This window comes from Pipra filicauda, unplaced genomic scaffold (genome assembly GCF_003945595.2).
Source record: "Pipra filicauda isolate LSUMZ 115617 unplaced genomic scaffold, ASM394559v2 scaffold3_size10097308_pilon, whole genome shotgun sequence".
Classification (NCBI taxonomy): Eukaryota; Metazoa; Chordata; class Aves; order Passeriformes; family Pipridae; genus Pipra; species Pipra filicauda.
Genome location: NW_024104532.1, coordinates 3,704,002 through 3,726,888, shown reverse-complemented (window position 1 = coordinate 3,726,888; position 22,887 = coordinate 3,704,002). Strand labels below are relative to the sequence as shown.

General features: G+C 44.5%; 1 protein-coding gene across 1 annotated transcript in view; it reads left to right on the top strand.

Annotated features, from left to right (window-relative positions):
- The window catches only part of ERGIC1 (endoplasmic reticulum-golgi intermediate compartment 1), a 59,189-nt gene extending 37,128 nt beyond the window's left edge, over nucleotides 1-22,061 (top strand). The window contains exons 4-10 of the mRNA XM_027718584.2: nucleotides 2,252-2,346; nucleotides 2,941-3,065; nucleotides 5,501-5,605; nucleotides 9,179-9,239; nucleotides 10,359-10,459; nucleotides 13,107-13,229; nucleotides 20,056-22,061. Of these exons, the coding sequence (XP_027574385.1) occupies nucleotides 2,252-2,346; nucleotides 2,941-3,065; nucleotides 5,501-5,605; nucleotides 9,179-9,239; nucleotides 10,359-10,459; nucleotides 13,107-13,229; nucleotides 20,056-20,163 (718 nt within the window). The 3' untranslated portion in view covers nucleotides 20,164-22,061. The remainder of the gene's footprint in view (nucleotides 1-2,251; nucleotides 2,347-2,940; nucleotides 3,066-5,500; nucleotides 5,606-9,178; nucleotides 9,240-10,358; nucleotides 10,460-13,106; nucleotides 13,230-20,055) is intronic.
- The last annotated feature ends 826 nt before the right edge of the window (nucleotides 22,062-22,887 follow it).

Sequence of the window (22,887 nt, the reverse complement as noted above, 5' to 3'; positions counted from 1 at the left end):
AGGTAAAGAGGAGGAGGAGGAAGTGGCTGTGAGCCTTGCCAAAGGGACAGACTGGGAACCATTGGTCCAGTGACCGGACTGCGGGACAGGAAACCAGTTTCCTTTATCTGCAGCTAATGGGCTGTGTGACGTGGACAGACTGGCCTACTTCTCTTTGCCTCAGTGATCCAGTCTGCAACCAAGTGACCTCATCACTGGCCTTCCTATGTGAAGGCATCCATAGGCTCCCTGTGCACAGTTTATCCTTTGATTTGTTCTACCAACAACCGCCTCTTGCTTATCACTGAAAGGCTCACACACCGTCGTCGTCAGAGCGCGCCTGGAGACGCGATTTCGGACAGGTTCAGAGTTAGAAATCAGCAAATGCGAACACTGACCTTGCTAGAGCTTTTCTCCAAAGAGCTGGGATGTTCAGCTGAGCTGCTGAACCTGCTGCTCTTCTCTGCCAGCCCTTGAATGCTTGTTTTCGCCACTAACATCGAGTTGCATGTGGCACTGCCTGGGCATGGCCCATATCTTGGACTGCAGAGAGCTGGGAAGCAGCCAGGCATTATGAAATAGGTTGGCTGGCAACTGGGATATTGATGGGAGGACTCGGGGAGCACTGAGAGGTGCATTGCTTTGGGGGATTAATGCCTGTCCTGGCTGGAGCTGCTCCTCCCAGCCGTATTTGGACATATGACTTAATCCTGATCCTACCCAATCTGTCAGTAATGAACACGTAGAAGACAGAGTGCATTCCACCCAGGAGAAGAGGGCTCAGCCAAGAAGCTTCTAACTAGGTCACTGATGAGCAATCTTTCCCCTCCCTTTGTGTCATTTTTATTAATCACTTGAAAAATAGGTTGAGTAATGATTGCAAGCAACTTGTCAAGCCAATTAAAAACAGAGAAAGGTAGGGCTGTGAAGCTGAAGACAAATGCTGTGCTGGTTTTAAATGAGTGTCTGTAAACCCCACTGACCTGTGAGTAATTGCCTCTGAAAAAACCGTCAGCGTGTGTGTTTCTCAGTGTGAAGGTTTGTTTCTTCTGAATCCACGGGGCAAACAGTTCATTGTGGTCCAGAGAGGTATCACCAGAGCAAAATCACTTTGAATCTGTCTTGTAGCTTAGCCTTAGTCTGGTTTGACTATTAGCATATAGACTCTTCAGCAAGGGCTTGTCAAAGGGTTTCATGCACTTTGGGCATGAAATAAAATAATACAGAGCACTTGCTAGTGAAGGTAGCTTATTTTATGTAGCTTGCTTGAACATAAGTTCCCATAATAACTTTATAAACTGTCTAACTGGAAGATAAATTGCCAAATATTCTTATTTGTTGAACAGTGTTGGACTTCGAGGGAAAAGAGCTGCTAGGCAATCTCAGCAGCATCTTAGTTCAGTTTGTTGAGTTTCCCCAGAGTGGATTCTCTAGGACCATTCAGCTAGTTCAGCGTTGGGTCTTTTTGGTTTATTTTTTGTGTGGGATGGATTGTATGTGCCAAAAATAAATATTTATACTCTTGTGTTCCTTTTACTCTCTATCTGCAGTTTGTCTCTTGTGAAATACGTGCCAGCACTGTGGGTGCTATGAAACAGCATTACTCTTTGGGAGACTGTTGTATAGTGTGTTAGATCCTGCTGTCCAGGATGTGTCTTCCCATCTGTTCCTGGCTCAAATCCTCTTCTCCTCAATTTTAGTTGTTGCTTTTGGTTACCATTCATAGATTGAAATGTGATATTAAGGAGGAAGATCCAAGTTATGCCCTGCTGCCTTCTCTTGCCACTGCTCTGTCAGCTGGGTGGCAATAACAAAGTGACACAAATAAGCTTTCCTGGGGGATGGTTGAGAGCAGCCTTCTTCTAAAACTATTTATGAAACAAATGGAAAAGCACATACTTCCCTCCTTCCTAAAAGGAGTAACAGCCCAGGGGAGTGGAGGGCAGCTCATGAGCCTGCCAGCTCTTCAGCATTAAGTTCTTGTTTTTCATCACTTCTGGAAGTTCAGGTTAGGGAAGGGCGCAGGAATTTTGTTTTCTGCTGGGACAAGGGACTTGTTTAAGGCCCCCTGCACTTGCCAAGCAATTAGTAAAGTTAAGTGATTTGCCCCCATGCCATTGTGGAGAGCTCTCTGTGCTCTCTGTAACTTGGTTGTAGACATCACAGTCAACCCCTGGCTTCCCAGTCTCCTTTTTTCCCTCCTCATGCAAATTGTTGGTTCTTTCCCTGTGGAAATGTGTGCCTAAACCCACCTGTGTTTTCTGCCCTCCAGAGTTAATGAACTCTATGTGGATGACCCAGACAAAGACAGTGGAGGTAAAATAGAAGTGAATTTGAACATCAGTTTGCCAAACCTGCATTGTGAATGTGAGTACTCCTTCTCACTTAGCAGTTTTTCTTTGTGTTTTAAGTAATACTTCAAATGAGCCCAAATTGGTACAGCGGCCCTTCTTCTGTAACAGGGTGGATGGAGATCAAGTAGCTGCAGCCTTTGCCAATATCCCATTGCTTTCTGTTCCAGGCCAGGACACTTGTTTTCTTGGACCTTGTGCTCACTCTGCAGCCTGTGTTAGTGGCTGTTCTCCCTCACTGGCTTCTTTCTAAATCTCATTTCCTTTTTTTTTATAGCAACCTTTTTGTGTCTGGGAACAAGAAATCTCCCAAGTTTCATTCGTAACTGAACGCACCAGCTGGTTGTTGGTTTTTCCCAAATCACCTGCTTGTCTACCTAAAGTTTTTCTGTTTGTGTAGATAGCAGTCAGCTGGCAGGACATGGGAAGTATATTTGTGTCAGATAGGCAGTGTGAAAAGTTTGGTGACAAGGTTCTTTCAGGTATAACAATATTTGAGATGTCAACAAAAGAGATATGGATTTTTTCCCAGTAAAAGCAATGTATGCTTTTCCTATGCAACTTTCCCGGTCTTTTGATTTTTTTGTCTTCTTCCTTCCCACCCATGCAGTGGTTGGACTAGACATCCAAGATGAAATGGGAAGGCACGAAGTGGGTCATATCGACAACTCGATGAAGATCCCTCTCAATAATGGGGATGGCTGCAGGTTTGAGGGCCATTTCAGCATCAACAAGGTGAGTAGGAATGACAGTGTGTGAGTGTGTGGGGACAGGGGAAATGCTGGCAAGATCCATTTTTAAAATGCTCTTGAAAATCTGTGTGTCAGCGCCTCTCCTGCAGTGTGTATGTTCATGTCCCTGGTCAGGGGGAAGGTTAAGTCTCGGTGCTGCAGATGGTGTGGGGAGAGGAGGCTGCGTGGCCAGACTCACAGGGAATGTGTTAGATCGGGGGTTTTCTCTACTCTCCAAAACAGATAATTGAGATAGAATTGCTGAACAGCAGAGAGCAGCTCTGTGTTGCAGCCAGTGCTGCATTAGGCAGCAGCCTAATGTTTAGGCTGTGTGTGCACTCCCTACAAACGCCAAGCGGCTTCTATGTTTACTTGTCATAACTTCTGCACCTCCAGAATGTGACTCACTGTGGAGAGGTCTTTGGCAATGTCTATCCAAGCCCTCTTTTGTTCCGAGAGCCGCAGAATGACAGGAATGTTCCCTACTAGAGGGTGCCAGTGCAACAGAAGCGGCTCCGTGCTGGGATGTTTGGAATACAGCACGAGGCCTCTGCGCATGCTTTGCCGGGATGCTCTGCTTCTGTCTCAAAGAATGAAAATCCAGGCCTGGAGGAGGCTCCTCTCTGGGATGGGTGTGTTCAGGATTGAATAATCTTGCTATGTAATGCTGGAGATGACTAGCTGGGGTGGGGGAGGCAGTGCTGGGACCCACTGATGTCCTAAGAAGGGCACACCCTTTATTCACTCCTCTCCATGTACCACAGGCTACAAAATCCTACTTCCTTTTTTTCCTCCCGGGTCATGTTCAATCATATCTAAAAATAACAGGCAGAACCTCTTACTGATTCTGTGGCATGGAAAGGATTAGGGACTTAAAAAGAGGACGTTTGGTTCCTCACCTCTAAGCCACCAAGATTGCTGGCAGCTGATAGTCCACAAAACTGGGAAAGAGCTTCTTGCAAAGTAGTTCTTGTTCAGATAATTCCCGAAGGATGGAGCTGGGGCATTTGTCTGCTAGATGTCGTGTGTCCTGCTCACCAAAGCAGCTCAGAAGGGGGGTGATGTATATGGCAGTGAGGAGCTTCCTTCAGTGCTTAATTTGTGTCTCATATAGTGGCTGGGACAGCTGTCAGAGGAGGGGACCCGATCCAGGACTTCTGGCTCTGGCAACCTGAACCTCTTGTGTGTGACCTGGAGGTCTGCATTCCCTTGGCAGGAATTGTACAGGCTTCTGTGTGAGCTGGGACCTGGAGCGGGACCTGGCCAGGCTTTGAAACTTGACCGAGGGTTGCACTTGGGTGTTATTCTCGAACCTGAGGAGGGAGGACAAGGTGACAGTGAGATGATTGTGTGCCTCTTACCGCAGAGTCTGCCGCCCTGTTCACTGAGCTTGGTTATGACACAGCCGGTGTCCACACCTGAAATTGTTCCCAGGAGTGCACTGCTGTTCCTCAAGTCATTAAATTAGCTTTCCTGAAAGCACATGGAACCGGCATGTGGCCTCCTGTGGTCCTGCTGGTGCTCTCTGCAGAGAGCACCGTGGGCACCAGTTGTATAACCATCCTCCCACTCTTGTCTTAGGCCATGCCACATTGCTTCTCAGTGTTGCTTCATTTCACAACCTTTTCTCAATAGAAAAATATTCTTGCACCCTCCATAACAGATTGAGCTGTATCTGCTGAAAGACTTCACGGAACAGGGCTGGTGACCTGAAAACTGTGTGTATGCTGGAGTGGTCCCATCAGAATGACACCACTTTCTGTCTTGGAACTGAGTCCTTAAATGAAATGTGTATTTTGCAGAACTTTGTATTTACCTCCATTTAAAAACTTAAGATTAAAAAATTAAGACTCTTGCTGTCTCCTGCCAGGGCTAGAAACAGAAGATCTAGATTAGCTTGTATGGGAAGGCCCCTTGGGTTTGGTGGGTTTTTCCTCTTTTTATCTAAAACTCATTCTTAGGCACAATCTCAAATGTAAAGTTGCTCACGACCAGTACTGAAAGAAGAATATATCCACAGCTTTCTGGACTGTTCTGCAGCATTGGGGCGCATTAACAAATGCAAGATGTGGGAATAAAACATTAAGCAACTGTTTGTTGTCTGTCAGAGACAGGAATTTTATTTTAATAGGATGAAAGACATAGCCTTAAGTGTTGGGAATCCCTGAAGTTGGGAGTGATCCACTCATCAGTTCCTAATCAGCAGCACTAGCACCGTGAGGGTGCCAAACTCTTGGGCTGTGGGATGTATCCGATCCGAGTGTTGATCAAGTGCAGGGAGGTATCCCAGAGCCTTTCTCTGACGTGCCAGAGGTTGTCCACTGCTCACTAGGTACAACCTGGATGGATCCAGGCACTTCCATGTCATATCACAGAGCCGAGCAATGCCTTGAGGGGTAAAATGTGAAATCCTGTCTTCCCTGTCCTGACTAATTCCAGGTCCCTGGGAACTTTCACGTGTCGACGCACAGCGCCACTGCACAGCCCCAGAACCCCGACATGACTCACGTCATCCACAAGCTCTCCTTTGGGGACAAGTTACAGGTGAGTTCTCGTCCCTGAAAATTCCCTGGCTGCAGGGGAATGCAATGAGAGGGGTTTAACATTAGACACTTTGGATTTTATGGAAGGGCCATGTACAGTGTGGGGAGGCCGTAAGAAAGGACTGCCTGGGTCAGCAAGCCCATCACTTGTGTCCATGCAACATCTGGAAGGGTTCACAGCTGGTTCCCTGCCACCACTTCAGGGAGGAGCAGTGTCCAGTCATAGAGTAACTTTGCTCTTTTCTTCTGAAACTGAAAGTGCTTTTGGAAAACTGCGTGGCTGTCTTCCTGCAGGGAGTAGGAATGAGGATTCATGGCTCAGCAAAATCCCGTTTTCAGTATTAACACAGCAAACAAACCTTTCTGCCTTTGTGGAGGAGCAGTGAGTGTACTCAGGGAAGATGTGTGCTTGCTACTGTCTTTACCAAAGCACCAGACAAGTTCTTTTTAATTCACTTCACTGTACTCGTATAGCAGACACCTATTAGTCAAATTTGTTCTATGAAACACAAGTTAGACTTGGAACTGCCAATTCCCTGCTGGGAAGAAGCTGATTGTGTGCACTTGCCCAGTGGATAGAATTTCACCAGGTGTTGCAAGTTATGTAATAATACCTGATTTCTCAATAAAGGCAGATTACAGCACTTCTCTAGCCTACTTCCAAGGAGCTGGCATCACAGGTGGGAGTTATGCATGTGCACACCCAGTTTGCAACTCACCCTAAACACTGCTTACCCATAGTCTCTCTGTAATCTTCCTTCCTCAGCACAGACGTCTCATTAGTCTGCTTCTTGTACACCCACTTCCAAAACCCTTTTTCATGCTAACAAGTCTAAGCGTTGCTTTGTAGTCTTCTGATTCTGCTCCCGGCTTCTTTTAGGAAATATCTTGTGTGGGAACGGTGAAATATTAGCATATAAATAAGCTTGGCTTAATGTCTGTAAAGCACACTGAGATTATGAAAAATATTAGGTAAGTGCTAATAGGGAGTTCTGCATTTTGCGTGGGAAGTCAGTGCTCTGAGGTAGCATTCCCATTGTTTTATCATGGAGTCTTGGAGTAAGGGAGCTGAAGTGTGAATCAGCATGAAGGAGGAGCCTGGACAGTTGGGGGCAAAGGAGCAAGTGTCTTCAGTTGTGGTGGTGAGAAACCTGTCTAGCAAACAGGTAGTTGGCTCCTGATTTGGACAAGTTCAGATTAGTATTTTCAGAGTTCAAAATAACTACTCATCGTCTCCATACACAAGAAGGGAGCACGTAGGTGCTGCTGATCCTGTAGGCAAACAGGAGTTCAACAGCACAAATTAAAGGAGGATATATTCTCTAAACAGGGGCTACCAAGACTCAGCATGCACTTGGAGCCAGCAAGTATGGAGAGCTTTAAACCTGTCTGGATGCACCTTTGAAAATTTTGGGTTGTCTCCACCTGCTTTGATGTAATACATGCTTATATTTCTTAAACAGAGTGAGAAGCTTCTCATTCACTTGTGTCATGTGCTGGGAGTTAGTTCTTTGTAAGTTGTTACTGACCCTACCAAAATGATCCACTAAGGTACAGGCTGTGTTCTCCAGAAAAACCAGTCTGTTTGAAACACAGATTTGAATCTCATCATCTACTGATGAAGCTTCAAGTCTTCATCAGTACTTCATGCACAATAGTGGCAGACTTTTTGTAGATTTTTTTTCCCTCATTGAGATGAGACTGAAATTCAAAGATGAATTTCAAGGATGAAGTTCTTGCACGTCAGGTAACCCAGTAAAAAAAGAGATGTGGGAAGTAGGAGATTATGCATTTTTAATCATAGATTTCTCTGAAGTGCTGGATCATGGTGTTGAATAATCCTGGTTTTAACCTTGTGAGGTGTCTTCCCATAATAGTTGCAAGGTTGGAAGTTATTTTAGCCTGCTGTTGGTCTCCACCCGAGTGATATGTCCACATATGTTGTATGTCAACACTTAATTCTTCTGTAACGTGGGTCTCAAAAAGATGCTTGCCAGGACCTTGGGCACCCTATGCTTTAACCTCTACAAGCACATGCAAAGACATATAACTGGACATATAACTCAGGCAGAGACGAAGAACAGGCTAAAATAACTTCCAGCCTTGACCTATCAAGGGAACACAAGACCCCTCACAAGGTTAAAACCAGGATTATTCAAGACCATGATCTAGTACTCAAGAGAAATTATGATTTAAAAGGCATAATTTCTTACTTTCCACATCTGGCTTTACTGGGTTACGTGTCATACAAGAATTCATTGGTTTGAATTTTAATCTCATCTGCATGAGGGAAAAATCTACATGAGGAATTTTGAAGTGGACCTTAAAGTCTCTGGCTCAGATATGCTGTGAGAGACTTACTTCCTACCCGTATCAAGAACAGAACATAATACTGAAGAAGGGGCTTCTCTTTCTTCATGTACCTTTTACAATGAGTAAAGAGTAAGTACAGCCTGCACATGTAGTTTGGAAATGGTTGCTGCTGTGTAAAATATCTGAAATGAGGTGAAAGGCACTGCAGCAGGTTTGGCTGTTGCTCTTGCTCTGCTCCTGTTACCAGCACTTTCCACTTGAACTTGGTGATGATTTTGTCTCTCTAGAACTTCCTTTCTACTGAGCAAAACTGATTCAGTTGCTGCTTCCTCCAAATCATCATCTACTCCATAGTGTTCAGAATAGGGAAATGGCCTTTAGGATGAGACAAATACATCCACGTGCTGCCAGTTTGAGAGGGTCTGGGGAGGAGATTGCACTGCCCTGTTGGTGAGGTGAAACCCTGTCATACCCATGACCAAATACTTACTCCAAACTCTTCTTCCCTGTTGTCTGACTTAAGGTCAGGAATTTCTAGGCTGTGGAGTTATTTGTCCTTTCTGTGTAGCTTAATGTACATTGTGTGAGTGACACAGTGTCTGAACCTACAGCTCTTGCTGGGGGATTTCCCTGTCTGGAGTGTTCACAGATTGATTATTCTGTTGGTGGACATCAGACTGCAGATTACAGTTTGTGCAAGGCATGGGATGGAAATCCTGTTATTCTGGGCAAACAGATACTTGCATGCCTGGGATCAGCTGCAGGAGAAGTTGAAGGGATGGCAGTGATGGCATGTGTCCTTCCCATCTCCAAGGGCACAGTGTGACAACTGGCCTAATGAGTGCAAGCTGTACAAACCCAACTGCTCTGACATGAGCTACCTTTGCAGCAGAACTCCTGAGTTTTAGCCTGTGTAACTCCCATTTAGTTCTCTTTCAGCCTGATAAATTAATGTCACAGTTAACTCTGCTCTTAGGAAATAATCTCACAATGAAATTTCACAACTGGCCTCTTCCAACTGCAATTCCTTTAGCTTTGGAGTGGTTTTGGAGTTTCATTTTGTAAGGTGTTGTGAAATCAACTTTTTTACTTGGAGCCAACCTCTGTGATGATGGTCACTGAAAGATATTTCAGGTCATCTTTTACTGGGTTGAGGCTTTGTTTTCGCAGAGGTTGAATCAGGCTGATCTAGTTACAGGATAGGGAAGCAAAGATCAGGAGTATCAAGTCAGGTTTCTTCATGTGCCTTTTTGCTTTCCAGGTCCATAACGTTCACGGAGCATTCAATGCCTTGGAGGGAGCAGACAAGCTCAGCTCAAATCGTATGTATTCCTGGTGATTACAGGTCTTAGCCACTCTCTGCAGGAGGGAAAACAGGGCTATTCACACAACACTGGTGTATCCAGAAGTCTTTCATTTGCCTCTTTAGCCAAAATGATCCAGATGTTGCTGGCTGACATTTCCATTTTCTCCAGTACTACAGAGAAGGCTTAGCCCAAAATGTCCTTTGCAGCCCTTTTGCAAACTGGATGTTGCTTCCAGCTCTGTTAAAACTGACTCAGAACTAGGCAGTTTTTTATCCATGTTCTATTCCTATCGTTCCCCCACCACCAGAACTTACCCTTATTCTCGTGTCACAAGTTAGCTCCTACCTGAAGTTCTACACTGTGGCTGGAAGGAGAGGGATTTTCATTCCCCTGCTTTATGACCAGCACACAAAGGGAAATTTCCAGTGCAGGCTACAATTCAGCACAGATTTTTCTCTCAAGTGTTCAGGCTCCTGCAGGACATCAGTCCTGTCCATTTCTTGGAACAAAACTTCTGTGGCTGTTCCTGAAGATATACAATTGTGGTTTGGGGTTTTTTTTACTCCAGGAACCAAATGTCATGTTACACTTGGCTAAAGGATCCTGCAGAGAAGTTGGGTAGAATTCTGTTTGAGAACTGTTTTAGCAGACACAAAAAATGACACAAGCCATTTAAATAATGAAAAAAAAAAAGGTAAGGAGAAGGAAGAAGAGAAAGAAAGATGGGTGCACAAGAAATCACAGGTTGTAATGCCTCAGCTGCTTCTGTCAAAAGGAGCTCAGTGAGCTGCAGCTCTAACCTGAGCTGGTTCCTGATTTAACCAGGCTTTTGTGGTGGTGATAAGTGTTACAATTTATAGTTGCAAGCAGTTAGGAAGGTTCAGGTAACCCAAACCCCATGGGTTGTGGTCCTACAGAAGTGGTGGGTGAATTCTGGTGTCATCCAACTACCTGACAAAGTTCTGTACAAAGGACATAAATGTAGGACGTGAAATTGTCGCTTTGTCACAGAACTTGAGATAAGGAGGAGGGAGGTACCTTTTTTGTGACTTCCTTTGCTTTGAAATGTTGTGTAGGCTGTGATTCCTTTCTCTGAATGCTAATGTGTACTTTCCTTTCCTTTCTTGACCACAGCCCTTGCATCTCACGATTATATACTGAAGATAGTCCCGACGGTGTACGAAGACATGAGCGGGAAGCAGCGATACTCCTACCAATACACAGTAGCAAACAAGGTAAAGAGGCAGGTAGTTCTCGAGGAGGCTCCTCGTTGCAGCCCAGTGGATGCCTGGAGGATGTTCAGTCACCATTCTTCCCCCCCCTGCTCTGTGCTGTGCCATGTACATGTGTTTGTAGGGGAGCAGTAGCCTCTGCTGGGAGAAGGAGGAACTGAAGCTCTTCGGAGTGGTGCTCCTGGTGCTGGCATTTACCAGGATTGGGGTTGAGAGGGCTTGTCAAAGCGGATGATGATATTGTTTTCATTCCTGAGAAAGGTATTCTTCCTGCTGACGTTCTCATCTGTCAGTTTAACTGATCTAGATTTATGGGAGGTTTTCACGTGCTGCAGGAGCTCTTGTTGTTTGTGTCAAGATGCATCTGAATGGAAACTGTAACCCAGCTGAAGATAAAAAAACATCACTTACACCTGGTTTCAGTTATAAAACAGTCTCATTTTTGATGGATGTATCAGACACATAAATTAGCCAAGTTTTTAGCTTTTTAGAAATGTTGATTTCAGACATTAAGCCACTGAACCTGTAGCAACAAATATATACTGGTTGACTCTTTCACAGTGCCTGCTTTGTTATGGTGGATTATCACAGAATCATATAGGTTGGAAAAGAGCTTCAAGATTGTTGAGTCCAACCTGTGACCCACCTTGTCAGCCAGACCAGAGCACTGAGTGCCATGCCCAGCATTTTAATAATACAATGTATTGAAATTTGTTTTTAAAGGGAAAAAAAAAGACCCTACTTATTCTTTAAGGTGAAAAGCATCTTTCAGTTTAAAATTATTTGCCAGTTGTATGCTAAATGAAAATCCAGAATCTGTTAATAATATCTAACTTCTGCTCGTTTGCCCCAACTGATAATCAAGCACACACTCTCCTGGACTAGTTCTCAGATTTATGTTCCCGTCTAGTGACTTTTGGGCTTGCCTGTATGGTGTGTCCCAGGGATTTGGACATCTCCCTGTGTTCAGATTACAATGTATTTGTTCTGCTTAATGTCACAACTGCTGTTCTGATAAGACTCTTGCGATAGAAGTCCTGAAAGTACTCTGGAAAATAGACAGGAGGAGCTTTTGACACTTCTGTGAGCTTGGCTGCAAATGGGGGCGTTCAGCCAAGACTGACTCATTAGGGCAGGATTGCTGTGGGGAAAAGGGGAGAGGAAGGAAAAAATGAGGTCAGTTCTGTCAAAACTGAAGTGCAGAGAAACAGTGCTGCATCTGCATTTTCTTCTTTTGTTGCTTTAGTCCTTTACTCCCAGACTGATCAGTGGGAAAGAGAAATGGGAAGCCATTGCAATAGTCTGCCACAGAGTGATAAGTATGAAGAGATGAAGAGGGTCTTAAGTGTGGGCTGTGTCTCCTCTCTTACCTCCTACACCCTCTGTTTCCTCACTTCCCCAGATAACCACAGTCCCAGGATGTGCTGCAGAACTCCAATAAGAGCCCTGAAAATATTATAACTAGGGGCTTCTTCTCTTGTCATCCATGGGAAAAAAACTCAGTAGTGGGAAATTAACGAAGATAAATACTGTTTCATTAGCTCCCTCAGAGCTCACAGAGAGCAAAATTGTATTTTTTGTATCATGCTCATGAGTGTCCTATTGCTTGTCTTCTCTTCATCTTTTTGAAGTACTTGCCTCTGTGTAGAGGACAATTGAAAGAGAAGAGGTGATCTGAGTTGGCAGCATGTCACAGGGCTAGAGAAGGGAAGATAGAGAGGCATCGTATGCCACGCTGGTGCTGATGGCTCTCCTTGGATTGCTGAGTCCCCAGCCTGCTTTTCTTGGATTTTTCTTCAAGCTGTGAATGCCCTGATCATTGAAAACTGATATCTGTTTCCACTGAGAGCATAACCAAATTATTATCTCAAAATATATGACTTTTGATACTAATATGATGTTAATGTCTGTTCTGTATGGGCACTGTGCATGTGTCTTGCTGGGGGGCTGGCCTGTGGCTGATGGCCTTGTACCTGTTAGGAAAGAAATGGATTAAAGGAGATTATCACTGGCAATCTGAAGATGTCTCTCCCGAACCGGCCTGGAATATTTTTTGAACCTTTGCCAATATTTTCTGTATACAGTTTCATTTTAGCTTCATTTTTAAACGTGGTTTAAACATGGCTCCACATGATTCATACTGAGTGGGCAAAGCACTCCCATTGTTGGTCCCAGTGGGAAGGGGGCCTTACAGAGGAGTGCAGGGATTTTCAGGTTCTTGCAAACTAAATTCCATTTGTTTGATAAATATTCCAGTATATGATATATATATACAGAATATATTTACAGTGCAAAAACTTCACCTGCAACCACGTAGAGGCTGTTTGTATTTAAATAGAGCATCTCTAAACTAGAGAATCAATGTCAGCCTTTCTGTTTAGTTCTGTAACTTTGAATGAAGGTGAGAGTAATCACCATCACTCTGTTCCCAGCTATATCATTATCAGACTATAAAGAGCTTGTTTTCCTGTTTGATAAGGAGTGGGGATGGGCAGTAATACATGAATTCACTGTTTGCGTCTTTCTGTCTGGTGATTGGTGCAAAACCGTGGAGTAAGAGCCAAATCCACAGAAGCAGTTTTATTGCAGGCACTCTCTGGGATGAGATTACTCACATTTTCTGCCATTTTCCCCCCTCTTTCTTTTCTAGGAGTATGTAGCCTACAGCCACACCGGCCGCATTATCCCAGCCATCTGGTTTCGTTATGACTTGAGCCCCATCACAGTGAAATACACAGAGAGGCGACAGCCTTTGTACAGGTTTATCACGTCGGTGAGTTACCCTAAACCTCTAATTCTCCCTTCTCCTGCCTGCCTTTCATTTATCTTCTGAGCCTTTCTTGCCCAGAAGAATTGAGTTTCTGCTTCAGAGCGTTGTGACATGATTGAGATAAAGCAGCACATCACTGCGGTTGTACTGAAGTGTAAGTGAGGTGACTGGTAAGTCCAGTGCTCTGACAACTTGATTGAATAGCCAGGCACAAAAAGAAGGAAAATTATGCTGTTCCAGAGGTGCCAGGCTCTGTCTAAGCAGAATGGGCTCTATTGCAGCATGTCAGAAACTTGGAAGTAAAGCTAACATGGTGTGCTGTAAAGCTGCAATAAACTGCTTGCTAATGATGAGACCAAACGTGCAGGGAATCATAGAATAGTGGGGTTGAAAGGGATCTTAAAGCTCATCTTGTTCCACCCCCTGCCATGAGCAGAGACACCTTTCACTAGACCAGGTTGCTCCAAGCTCTGTCCAACCTGGCCTTGAACACTTCCAGGGATGGGGCAGCCACAGCTTCTCTGGGCAACCTGTGCCAGCCAAAGTCATTCTCTTCTTACCTAGAGAGGTTTGCTCTGTGAAAAGTTCATGTGAGGGAAAGAGAACTATTTGATGACACAGAGCTGTCTGTCCTTGCTATCTGCTGGTTATTTGGATGACTTTTACAGTAAATAGAGACAAAACTGGCAACAGAGATTTTACCACCAGCCACATCTCTCCTCTCCTACAAGACACTGAATGCAAGGCCGTTGTTTTATTCAGTGCTGCTGCTTGGCTTAATATGGGAATTCCAGTTCCAGGCATTTACTTCTGGGTAGAAGTGGAGAAGAGCTAGCTGCATTATCAAATTCCAGAGGTGTTTTCCTGACGAGTTACATTTTGATCTGTCCAGATAGCATCCTGCAGTACTGATCTCAGCATCTATGACAAAGCTGTGCTGTCCAAACTGCTGGTTAGGAAAAGAGCTATTTAAAGATCCTTTAAAAAATGAGTCCTCAGGGAGTTGGCTTAAAATTGAAGCTGCAGTGTGCTGTGCCAGTGAGGCATGGTGGAGTGTGAAGGAGTTGATAAATTGGCTGGAATGAAGACCTCAAATTTTGATTTTTAAACTGTTTAACTATTTTAATGAGAAGTAGCATAAACAGTGTAGCTGCGTTGCACTTTAAGATTTTGATTTTACAACTTCTGATAAACAGCAAGTTCCTTTCACTTAACTTCAGACATGCTTGTGATCTCTAGGATACACAAATAACAAGAGAAAGGGACTTGAAGCAGAATCTAAATGTCATGGTTTAAGACTTTCTCTTCTTAGCATGTCTGATTTCAAAACATAATCCTAAAAAGGGACAAATATCAGCATTTCATGACTTGGCATCTCCTACTGCTTCTACATCCTTCCCTGACAATATGCTCTCAGAGCTTTCCTATGCATCTTGTTGGGGGTGAGGGTGGGGAGGTGTTTTTAATGGGAAATAGGGTTTGGAAGTGATTAATAGGTGGGATTCTTGTCATGTCCATTGCAGCATTGATTCACTGCTGATATTCCATTGTGTGCATATAAATAGCATCTTTGTTGAATTTGATATCATGCTTCCGAGTTTACATAAGGGGTCCACAGGAGAGGGTCTCCTCCCTGGTTGCCACAATGACCTTTTGGATTTGTATCTCTTTGGATTTGTATCTCATAACCTCAAAAACCGAAACCCTTATTTCCTACTGAGAATCCAAAAATAGAACAACAGATTCACTTCTATTTCCAAAAAGATTTTAAGGTTGATTAGTTTTCATCAAATAAGGAATTATGATAAAATATGAATTTCAGTTACTCCTCTCTTCCTCCCCAAAATAACAGTCCTCTCCACATGCCACATTCCTCACTGGTCTAAGTTTGAATTTTGCATCACTGGCCCAAGCCTGAATTTTACCCTGTCCTGTCTTTAAGGTTAGCCAGGCACTTTCTGGCTGCTGGACTGCTTAAGAAGAGTTTTACAGTTGATTTTTGGCTACTTTTTTTGATCTTATAAATGGCCATAGTGCCAAGCAGCTCACTTGGGGCCTTTCCAGTTGAACGCCCTTCCCATGGAGGCGGTGGATGACGCTGGTGCTGCAGTGGCTGCTGCAGGGCTGATGCAGAGGCAGATCCTTGTTCCAGGTGCTGTAGCCTGGCTCTCTCTGGCCCATCTGGCCCTGGTACAGGTGACCTGCTCTCGTGTAGGCCAGGAATGTTGTACAGGAGGGCAGCCCTGGCTGTGGATGTGCCACACTTACGGCTGTACAGCGTCCAGGGTGGCATTGAAAAGGCTGGAAGGGGGAGCAGAGGATCAAAACACCTTTGTCCTCGGTTTCCTTGCCCTGTTTTGATGACATGATCTGTTCCGTTGTGCTTTAGCCCCTTCCTGTATCCCAGTGTGGCCTTTTGCATCACAGTTTCCCTGGAGACCAGTCAGTGATGATCAGCACTGGGCTGAGGGCCAGACAGAGCCTGGGCTGGGGCATGCAGAGTCATTCCCAAATCCGGCTGGCCATGGAAATCATCAGCTTGTTCTGAGCAGCAGCTGTTCAATTTAAAAACCACAAGGGAGGCTCTGGGATAGGGGCTCTTTGATTGTTTACTTGGGCAACGTGGCTTTCAGTACATTTAAATTTGTCCCAGGGATGGGGGATGATCCTGTGGGCTTGAAAGAGACTTTAGGGAGGAAACGGTGTCAGAGGGAAGGACACAGTGTTGAGAGATGAGCCCCATGTGAGAGATCAGATGAGACAGGGGTGTTGGCTGTTCTGCAGAGAGCCAAAGGCATCTCCTCCTGCTGCTGAGAAGGTTATCTTTGATATGATGATCTTTGATACTAATGAGTTTGCCCTCCAAAACTTCAGCACTGCTAAGAGCAGCATTATAGCACTGTAGCAGCACTCCCAGGTCTTCTCTGTTCCCACTCTAACTCATGCCTGCTCCTTAGATTTTTTTGTGGTATGAAAAATTACCCTAATTTTCTGTACGATGTGAGAGGTGCTTCCTGTGCAGGACAAAAGGCTTTGGTTTAGCATAAATTTTACTTTACATGTTGTACTCCCAAAAGTTCAGTACTAAGTAAGATTTTATGTTACTTGTGGGTCAGTGCTGCCTCTGTCACTGTTCTGTGAGTTTTCCAGGGATCCTGGGTTTAACCACAGAAATGTGGCAGTGTTAAACACAGTTGGTTTTGCCTGTTAAACTGTGCTGCTTAAAATCAAGGCATCTCCCCATAAAGAGAAGCCATTCAGGACCTCATGGCTGAGGTTATGGAGCAAGGGGGAAAGTTTCACTGCTGAAAATTTATGAGTTCCTGTAAGTGGCCAAACTGAAAGAAGGTTTTATCATGAGGTCAGTCCAGGGGCTGGGAGGGGAGAGCAGGCAGAAAAGCAGCCAAAGTTCTGCTGAAGCATTCAAAATCCAAAGAATTTTTTTTTCCTGGTATGAGAGGACTCATCTGGTCTCTAGGTGTGAGAAAATTAAACTGAAAATAATGGGATGGAGGAGCTGGAACAGAATGGTTGCAGGCAGAATAATTTCAGCCATGGGAGCTGTTACTGGCAGGTATCAGATTCGGCCCTGTGGTGTTTTTAAAAACAAGACAGCGTTATTCTGCAAAATGTGCTGCAGGTCAGCCAGAAATCTTTGTGTGGGATTCTGCAGCTTGCCATACTAGGAATTACCTAAGGGTCCTACTGGTTCCCTCTGTCCTTAAAAGTAATTTTCATACTTTAGGACATCCCAGAGGTGCACAGTCATGTGTCTGACACTTGCCTTTCTGTCACTTTGCTTGCAACCTTGCCTCCTCCTACATATCCACTCATGTTTTCCTTTAGGCCTCAGCCTGCATCCCGGCTGCTCTCCTGTAATAACCTTCTGTTGCAAACCCCTGTGCATTCCCCATGTTTCATGAGCTCTAACAGCTGGAATTATTCCACTTCTGTGTTTCTTTTCCTTCATCCTTTAATGGTTGGGCCTGACTCAAACTGTAACCTCATGGAGCCAAACGCAGATCATTCCTGGCATAAAACCACATTAACTATAAATAAATGCCTGATGCCTGCCTTCCATATGTGTTAGAACTGTGATGGTAAAGGAACACTGTGGTGCAGCTTCTGTGCTGACCTAGAGCCCAGTGCTGGTGCTGACTTTCTTTATTCACAAGTACTCGAGGCTGTTTGTATTGGGGTCAGGCCCCAGGTGATGCCAGGTGTGTGTGACTCACACTCAGCGCTACAGCTGAGCCGTGCAGATGAATTTTATTTTTTTTCTATTCCTCACCCCCTTACACTGCTGCACTGAAATCACATTTTCCTACCATATGATGCAAAATCTTCGTGTTGGACGGGTTTTGTGTTTGTGGTGTGACATCTCCTGTCAGCTGAGCTGTTTTGGACTGAAATAACCCAACTCCGTGGTGGTCGTTTTCCTTGAAAAGTCACCCTGTGTCATGCTCTGAGGGATGGCGAGGAGGGGTGCACTGGGGTAGGAGTTGGACTTGTCCCCTAAAATTACTAACTTTGCCTCAGGCTGGTGCTCTGGTTTTAGAAGCCTTGTTCTGCTGGAATGCCAAGTGTCCTGCTAAAGCCATATATCCTGCAGCTCCTCGTCTCACTGACCTCACTAAATGCTCATATCTCAGTTATAAATACTCATAGAAATGAGCTTTAGTTATTGCTGCCTTCCCTCACTGTTAATGAATTGTTTGTTCCTTTGCCGCTGTGAATCCCTGCTGAGCTGCTGCTGCTCTTACGTTACTTTTTTGGTCTGTTATTTTTCCCATGGGGGACAGTGCTGTGTGGGAGAAGAGACGTGGCAAGGAACGTGTTGTGTGGCATTGGTTGCCTCCTGTGCCAGTTGTGTTGCATTTTTGTATACATATATCACAGAATCCCAGAATCAGGCTGGAAAAGACCTCCAAGATCATCAAATCCAACCTGTGCCCGATCCCCACCTTGTCAACCAACCAGTTGTTCCTTGGACACCCCCAGGGATGGGGACTCCACCACCTCCCTGGGCATCCCCTTCCATTGCCTGACAGCACTTTCAGTGAAGAAATTCTTCCTGATCTCCAACCCAAACTTCCCCTGGCACAGCTTGTGGCCATTTCCCCTTGTCCTGTCCCTTGTCCCCTGGGAGTAGAGCCTGACCCCCACCTGGCTCCACCCTCCTGTCAGGGAGTTCTAGAGAGTGAGAAGGTCCCCCTGAGCCTCCTTTTCTCCAGGCTGAGTCTCCCCAGCTCCCTCAGCTGCTCCTCATAGGACTGACTCTCCAGACCCTTCCCCAGCTCCATTGTCCTTCTCTGGACACTCTCCAGCCCCTCAATGTCTTTTTTGTCATGAGGGGCCCAGAACTGGACCCAGCACTTGAGGTGCCTCGGCAGTGCCCAGCACAGAGGGACAATCACTGCCCTGGTCCTTCTGGCCACCTTATTTTTGACACAAAAGCATATGACATGCTGAATACAGAGTTAGTACAAACCACCTGCTCCTGAGGAGGCAGCAGTCAAATACCACAGGACGGGGAAAAAACTCCCAGGGTGCCACCCCACCCCGGGCACTGCACTGGGCAATGTTCACATGGAAAGTATGATACACAATAACGTAACCTAATAATGTTAACAGCCAAGTTCTAATTACACAGGACTTGGCATTTCTTAACTCCCACGTTTTTTACTTCGTAACTGTGGTGCTCTTTTAATTTGGTCTTGTACATCGTGTAGGATTAGGTGGTTCTGAGAATAACAACATGGGGTTGCGGGAAGGGCGCAAGATATGGAACTTATCTCCTGACAGGGACCTGCCTAGTTAAAAATGGGGATTTTGCCATGAACTAGAAGCCGAGAGAGAGAGAGGAATCCCAAACCAGTGAGCCAGTGTAGCAGGGTGTTAGGGAAGTATTTTGTATTGTTGGTCTTTTCCAACCTAAATGATTCCGGGATTCTTTTTCCACAGAGACTGAGACCACTGTTGAACCCTTCAGATGTGTTATCCTTCAGTTTCCCCGGGAGGCAAGTTTGGCATTGTCCCCATTTCATAGATAAGGGAATTGAAGCAATGTTTTGCAAAGTCTGTCACTGCTGCCCCCTGATTTTTGATGCTTGAAGACATGGTACCTTTGATTTGATGTGTCAGAATATGTCTGTGTTTTTCTAGCACTTAAGAAGTGAAGTGGGCTGCTATGCTAATCAGGAGATTAATTTTTTCCCTAACTGTTCTCGAAAAACGATTTTTTGTTTTTACTGGTGTTTAAATAATTCAACCCAAGACAACTTGTGTGGAAAACTTCGGCCCACGAAGAGTTAAATTGGCTTCTGTGACCAGCCTTTGTCATGGAAAGTGTTAGACTAGCTGAGCTGTGGGTGTCCCTGGGAGCTGGGTTTCTCTGTTAGTCACTGCCCTTCATGTGCTATTTAAGTGTCTTTTGTCTGTTTGCAAATGCTGAATCTTGTAAAATGGGGGAAAGACTATAAGGCTGTGGTATTTATAGTAGAAAACAGTAATAGGAAGATATGAACAACACAGAGCTTCTAGAAAGCTGAGTTGGGTGGAGTTTAGCCCGGAAAGGAACAGAATTCGAACTGTAGGAGCTGGGATTTAGGAATGGCTCAGGCTGTGATGAGTTCAGGATAGCACTAATTTATTCCACTGTAGGGAATGGTTTTTCTGAATGATTTTCCATGTAATTCCATCCCCAGTACTGTTACCTAGTTCTTGCTGTGCTTCTAGAAAATACCCCAGCAGTAGAATCCTCCCTTCAGTTTAAGCAGCGTAAAAGTTTCCCTCATCACTGACAAACGTGTTTCCTCTCTAATTTCAGATATGTGCCATCATTGGAGGAACATTTACTGTAGCTGGGATCCTGGACTCCTGCATTTTCACAGCATCAGAGGCCTGGAAGAAGATCCAGCTGGGGAAAATGCAGTAGCAGTGAAACTCTACCCTCGTCTCAAAGGACAGGAGAAAAGATAGAGAAATCTACCACTACCTGTTTTTGTCTTTATTTTCTATTTGATTGAATCAGTATGTTTTTCTCTAATCAGGCTGTTCAGTGAAGATGTCTTCAACAAATCAAAGAAATCTCATGCATTTCAGAGCTCTGAGAGGGAAAAATCAGTGGAATCAGGGTGTGGATTTCGATTCCCTCCCCCCAGAAAGAGAGGTTGAAATGCCATATATGAAATACACCGTCAGCTCTAAATAAGGACAGCAGGGTGTTCTCTGGGAGGTTCCTGTGGCAGTGTACAAACTAGGTAGTAGATTGCAAAGAGTTGAACTGTCTTGTGGCACTTTTTGGAGTTCTGTTGGATTTGCATGATTAGACAATCGACTTTTGTATAGGGCAAAATTATACATTAGGAAGAAATTCCACCCATGGTGCCAAAAAGGTGATGTATCTGTTGGTGAGGAATGGAAAGTGTTAGTCCCCATGGCAAACTTTAGAGACAGAGGGCATAAATAACATCAGGAAATGTTTTGTGCTTTTATTGAAAGCTCAGTTGTTCAGATACAACCTTTCAATGAAGTGGACAAACAAGAAGAGGAAGCCTTCTCCCAGCTGCCTTTTCGTGGGTAACCTGTGATCCCAGCAGTGGAGGGCATTTCTTTTACTCTGGATTTAAAAGTGGTTTCATTTCTTCCCAGAAACTGAATATCCAGTCTTGTGTTTACAGGTGGCATGAAGTAAAAACCAAACTGAGCAACACAGTTTTATGTGGCCTTTGCTTTGAAAGGGAATTGTTGTCTTTACAACATAAGCTTTTATTTTTTTCTTATGTTTTTAAACACAGACCACCCAACAGTCTGGATTCTCCACTTCTGCTTTATTATTATTGCTGTTGTTTTGTTGAAAAGAGGTAGTATATTCTCTGTGCTCAGAAAAATGGTGCAGCCTTCTGGGTGGATGAGCACAGCTTCCTTCTTGCATTATGTGTGTATATTCAGTACACCTGTTAAACACAGGAAATCTGACTTTCCAGGATTTAAGGTGCCTCCCTTTTCCTTAAAAACTCAGTCAGGAATCTTTTCTGAGCCCTGGGCTGACACTGTTCTCCCACAGGTACAGCAGTAGCAGGGCAGCATTCCCACAGGCTGGCCCCTGCTTGGAGTTTTGTTCTATTGCTTAAAATGGTACCTGAGCTTCCCTGTCCATTCCTTCAAGCCTTGTCTTCTGGGGTCTCCAATAAATGGAGGTGTGAGGGGAAAACTGCTGCCAGATGTGACTTGCATGTCATGGTGGACATGAGTTCACTAAAATTAGACCAAATGCCCACCAGTGCTTTTTCCATGACCCCATCCATGTTCCTTGAGTAGTAACGGTCTCCGCATGCGTTGTAAATGTCTGAGCTGAGGACACGCAAATTTTAAGTGTTCCAGGATGGATAAAAATCATAAAATAAAAATCCTTAACTCAATGCTGTAAATTCTAAGATGGTTGCAGGGTTTCTCTTTGATAATATCTACTGCCCCCTTTTCCTGGAGGCAAACATTATGCTGTAATGATATGAATCCTTGAATATTCAGTGTTATTGTTAGAGTCAGATGCATTTCAAAACAATTTTAATACATGTCTGTTGAAATTGTCTCATTGCTGTGGAAGTAGGGAAGGTGTAGCCAGTTTTATCCATGCACCAAAAAGAAGCAGCCAATCATCTGCCCTGTAGTGACTTGGGACAAACGACAGCATTGGAATTTTTCCCTGTTCTTATTCTGGACTGATTGCTATGACTTTAGTTGTAAATTGGATTGTGTAACTTCCTGTATCTGTTCATGTATGGATAGATTTTATACATTTTTTTCCATTTACAAAAATCAACTTGAAAATGAGATGCTTGTCTTCATTTGGGGTGTGTGTCCGTGTGCCTGCGACTGGTACCCACCGGGTGGCCGGGATTTTCCATGGCAGTTGCCTGAAGGATTCCCTCTAATCCACTGTGACCAGTTGAAGCTTACAGCAAAAATGTCCTGTTTTTTCCTTTTGGATTTGGTGAGTCTTTGCTCACAGCTTGTGAACCCAGTGGATTACAAAGATGGGATTTTTAATATCTGAGTCATGCATCCTTCTCCTGAGCTGGGCCAGGGGAGATCTTTGCAGTGCAGTGGATTGTACCAATCATTTTCTGAAGTTTCTCCCCCGGTACAATTTCTTAGACACAAACAAGTGAAGGTGGTTGCAGATTCCTTGTGTCCCCTGGTGTGTTATTTCTGTCCTTCCCCTCACTCCCTGTCTGTGTTAAACTGCCTTCTGTGCAGTCCAGGCCAGTTCTCTAAACCAAACCAGTGAAATTATTTGGCTTTTTTTTTTTTTTAATGACATACATGTGCCTGCTTTCTCTGCCAAAATATCCCCTGCAATAACCTCATAAATCACTTTTTTTTTTTTTTGCTAGATGTGAAAACCAAATTGTATTCAAGTTCTGGCAGAACTTGGCTGAAGAAGCAGTCTGTACCTTGGTTCTCTAAACCAGGTCTAAGCCTTTGAGTGCTGCCAAGCCAAGGCCACCTTCTGGGGCTGTTGGAAGTTGTGATGAGCTTGTCCTTCAGATGTGGGTCACACAATGGTACTGAATCATGTGTTTACAGAAGAATCTGCTCTTCATCTCTCCAAATGTGAAAGTGAGGCAGTTACAGCCCCTGCCTTCATGTCTCAGTA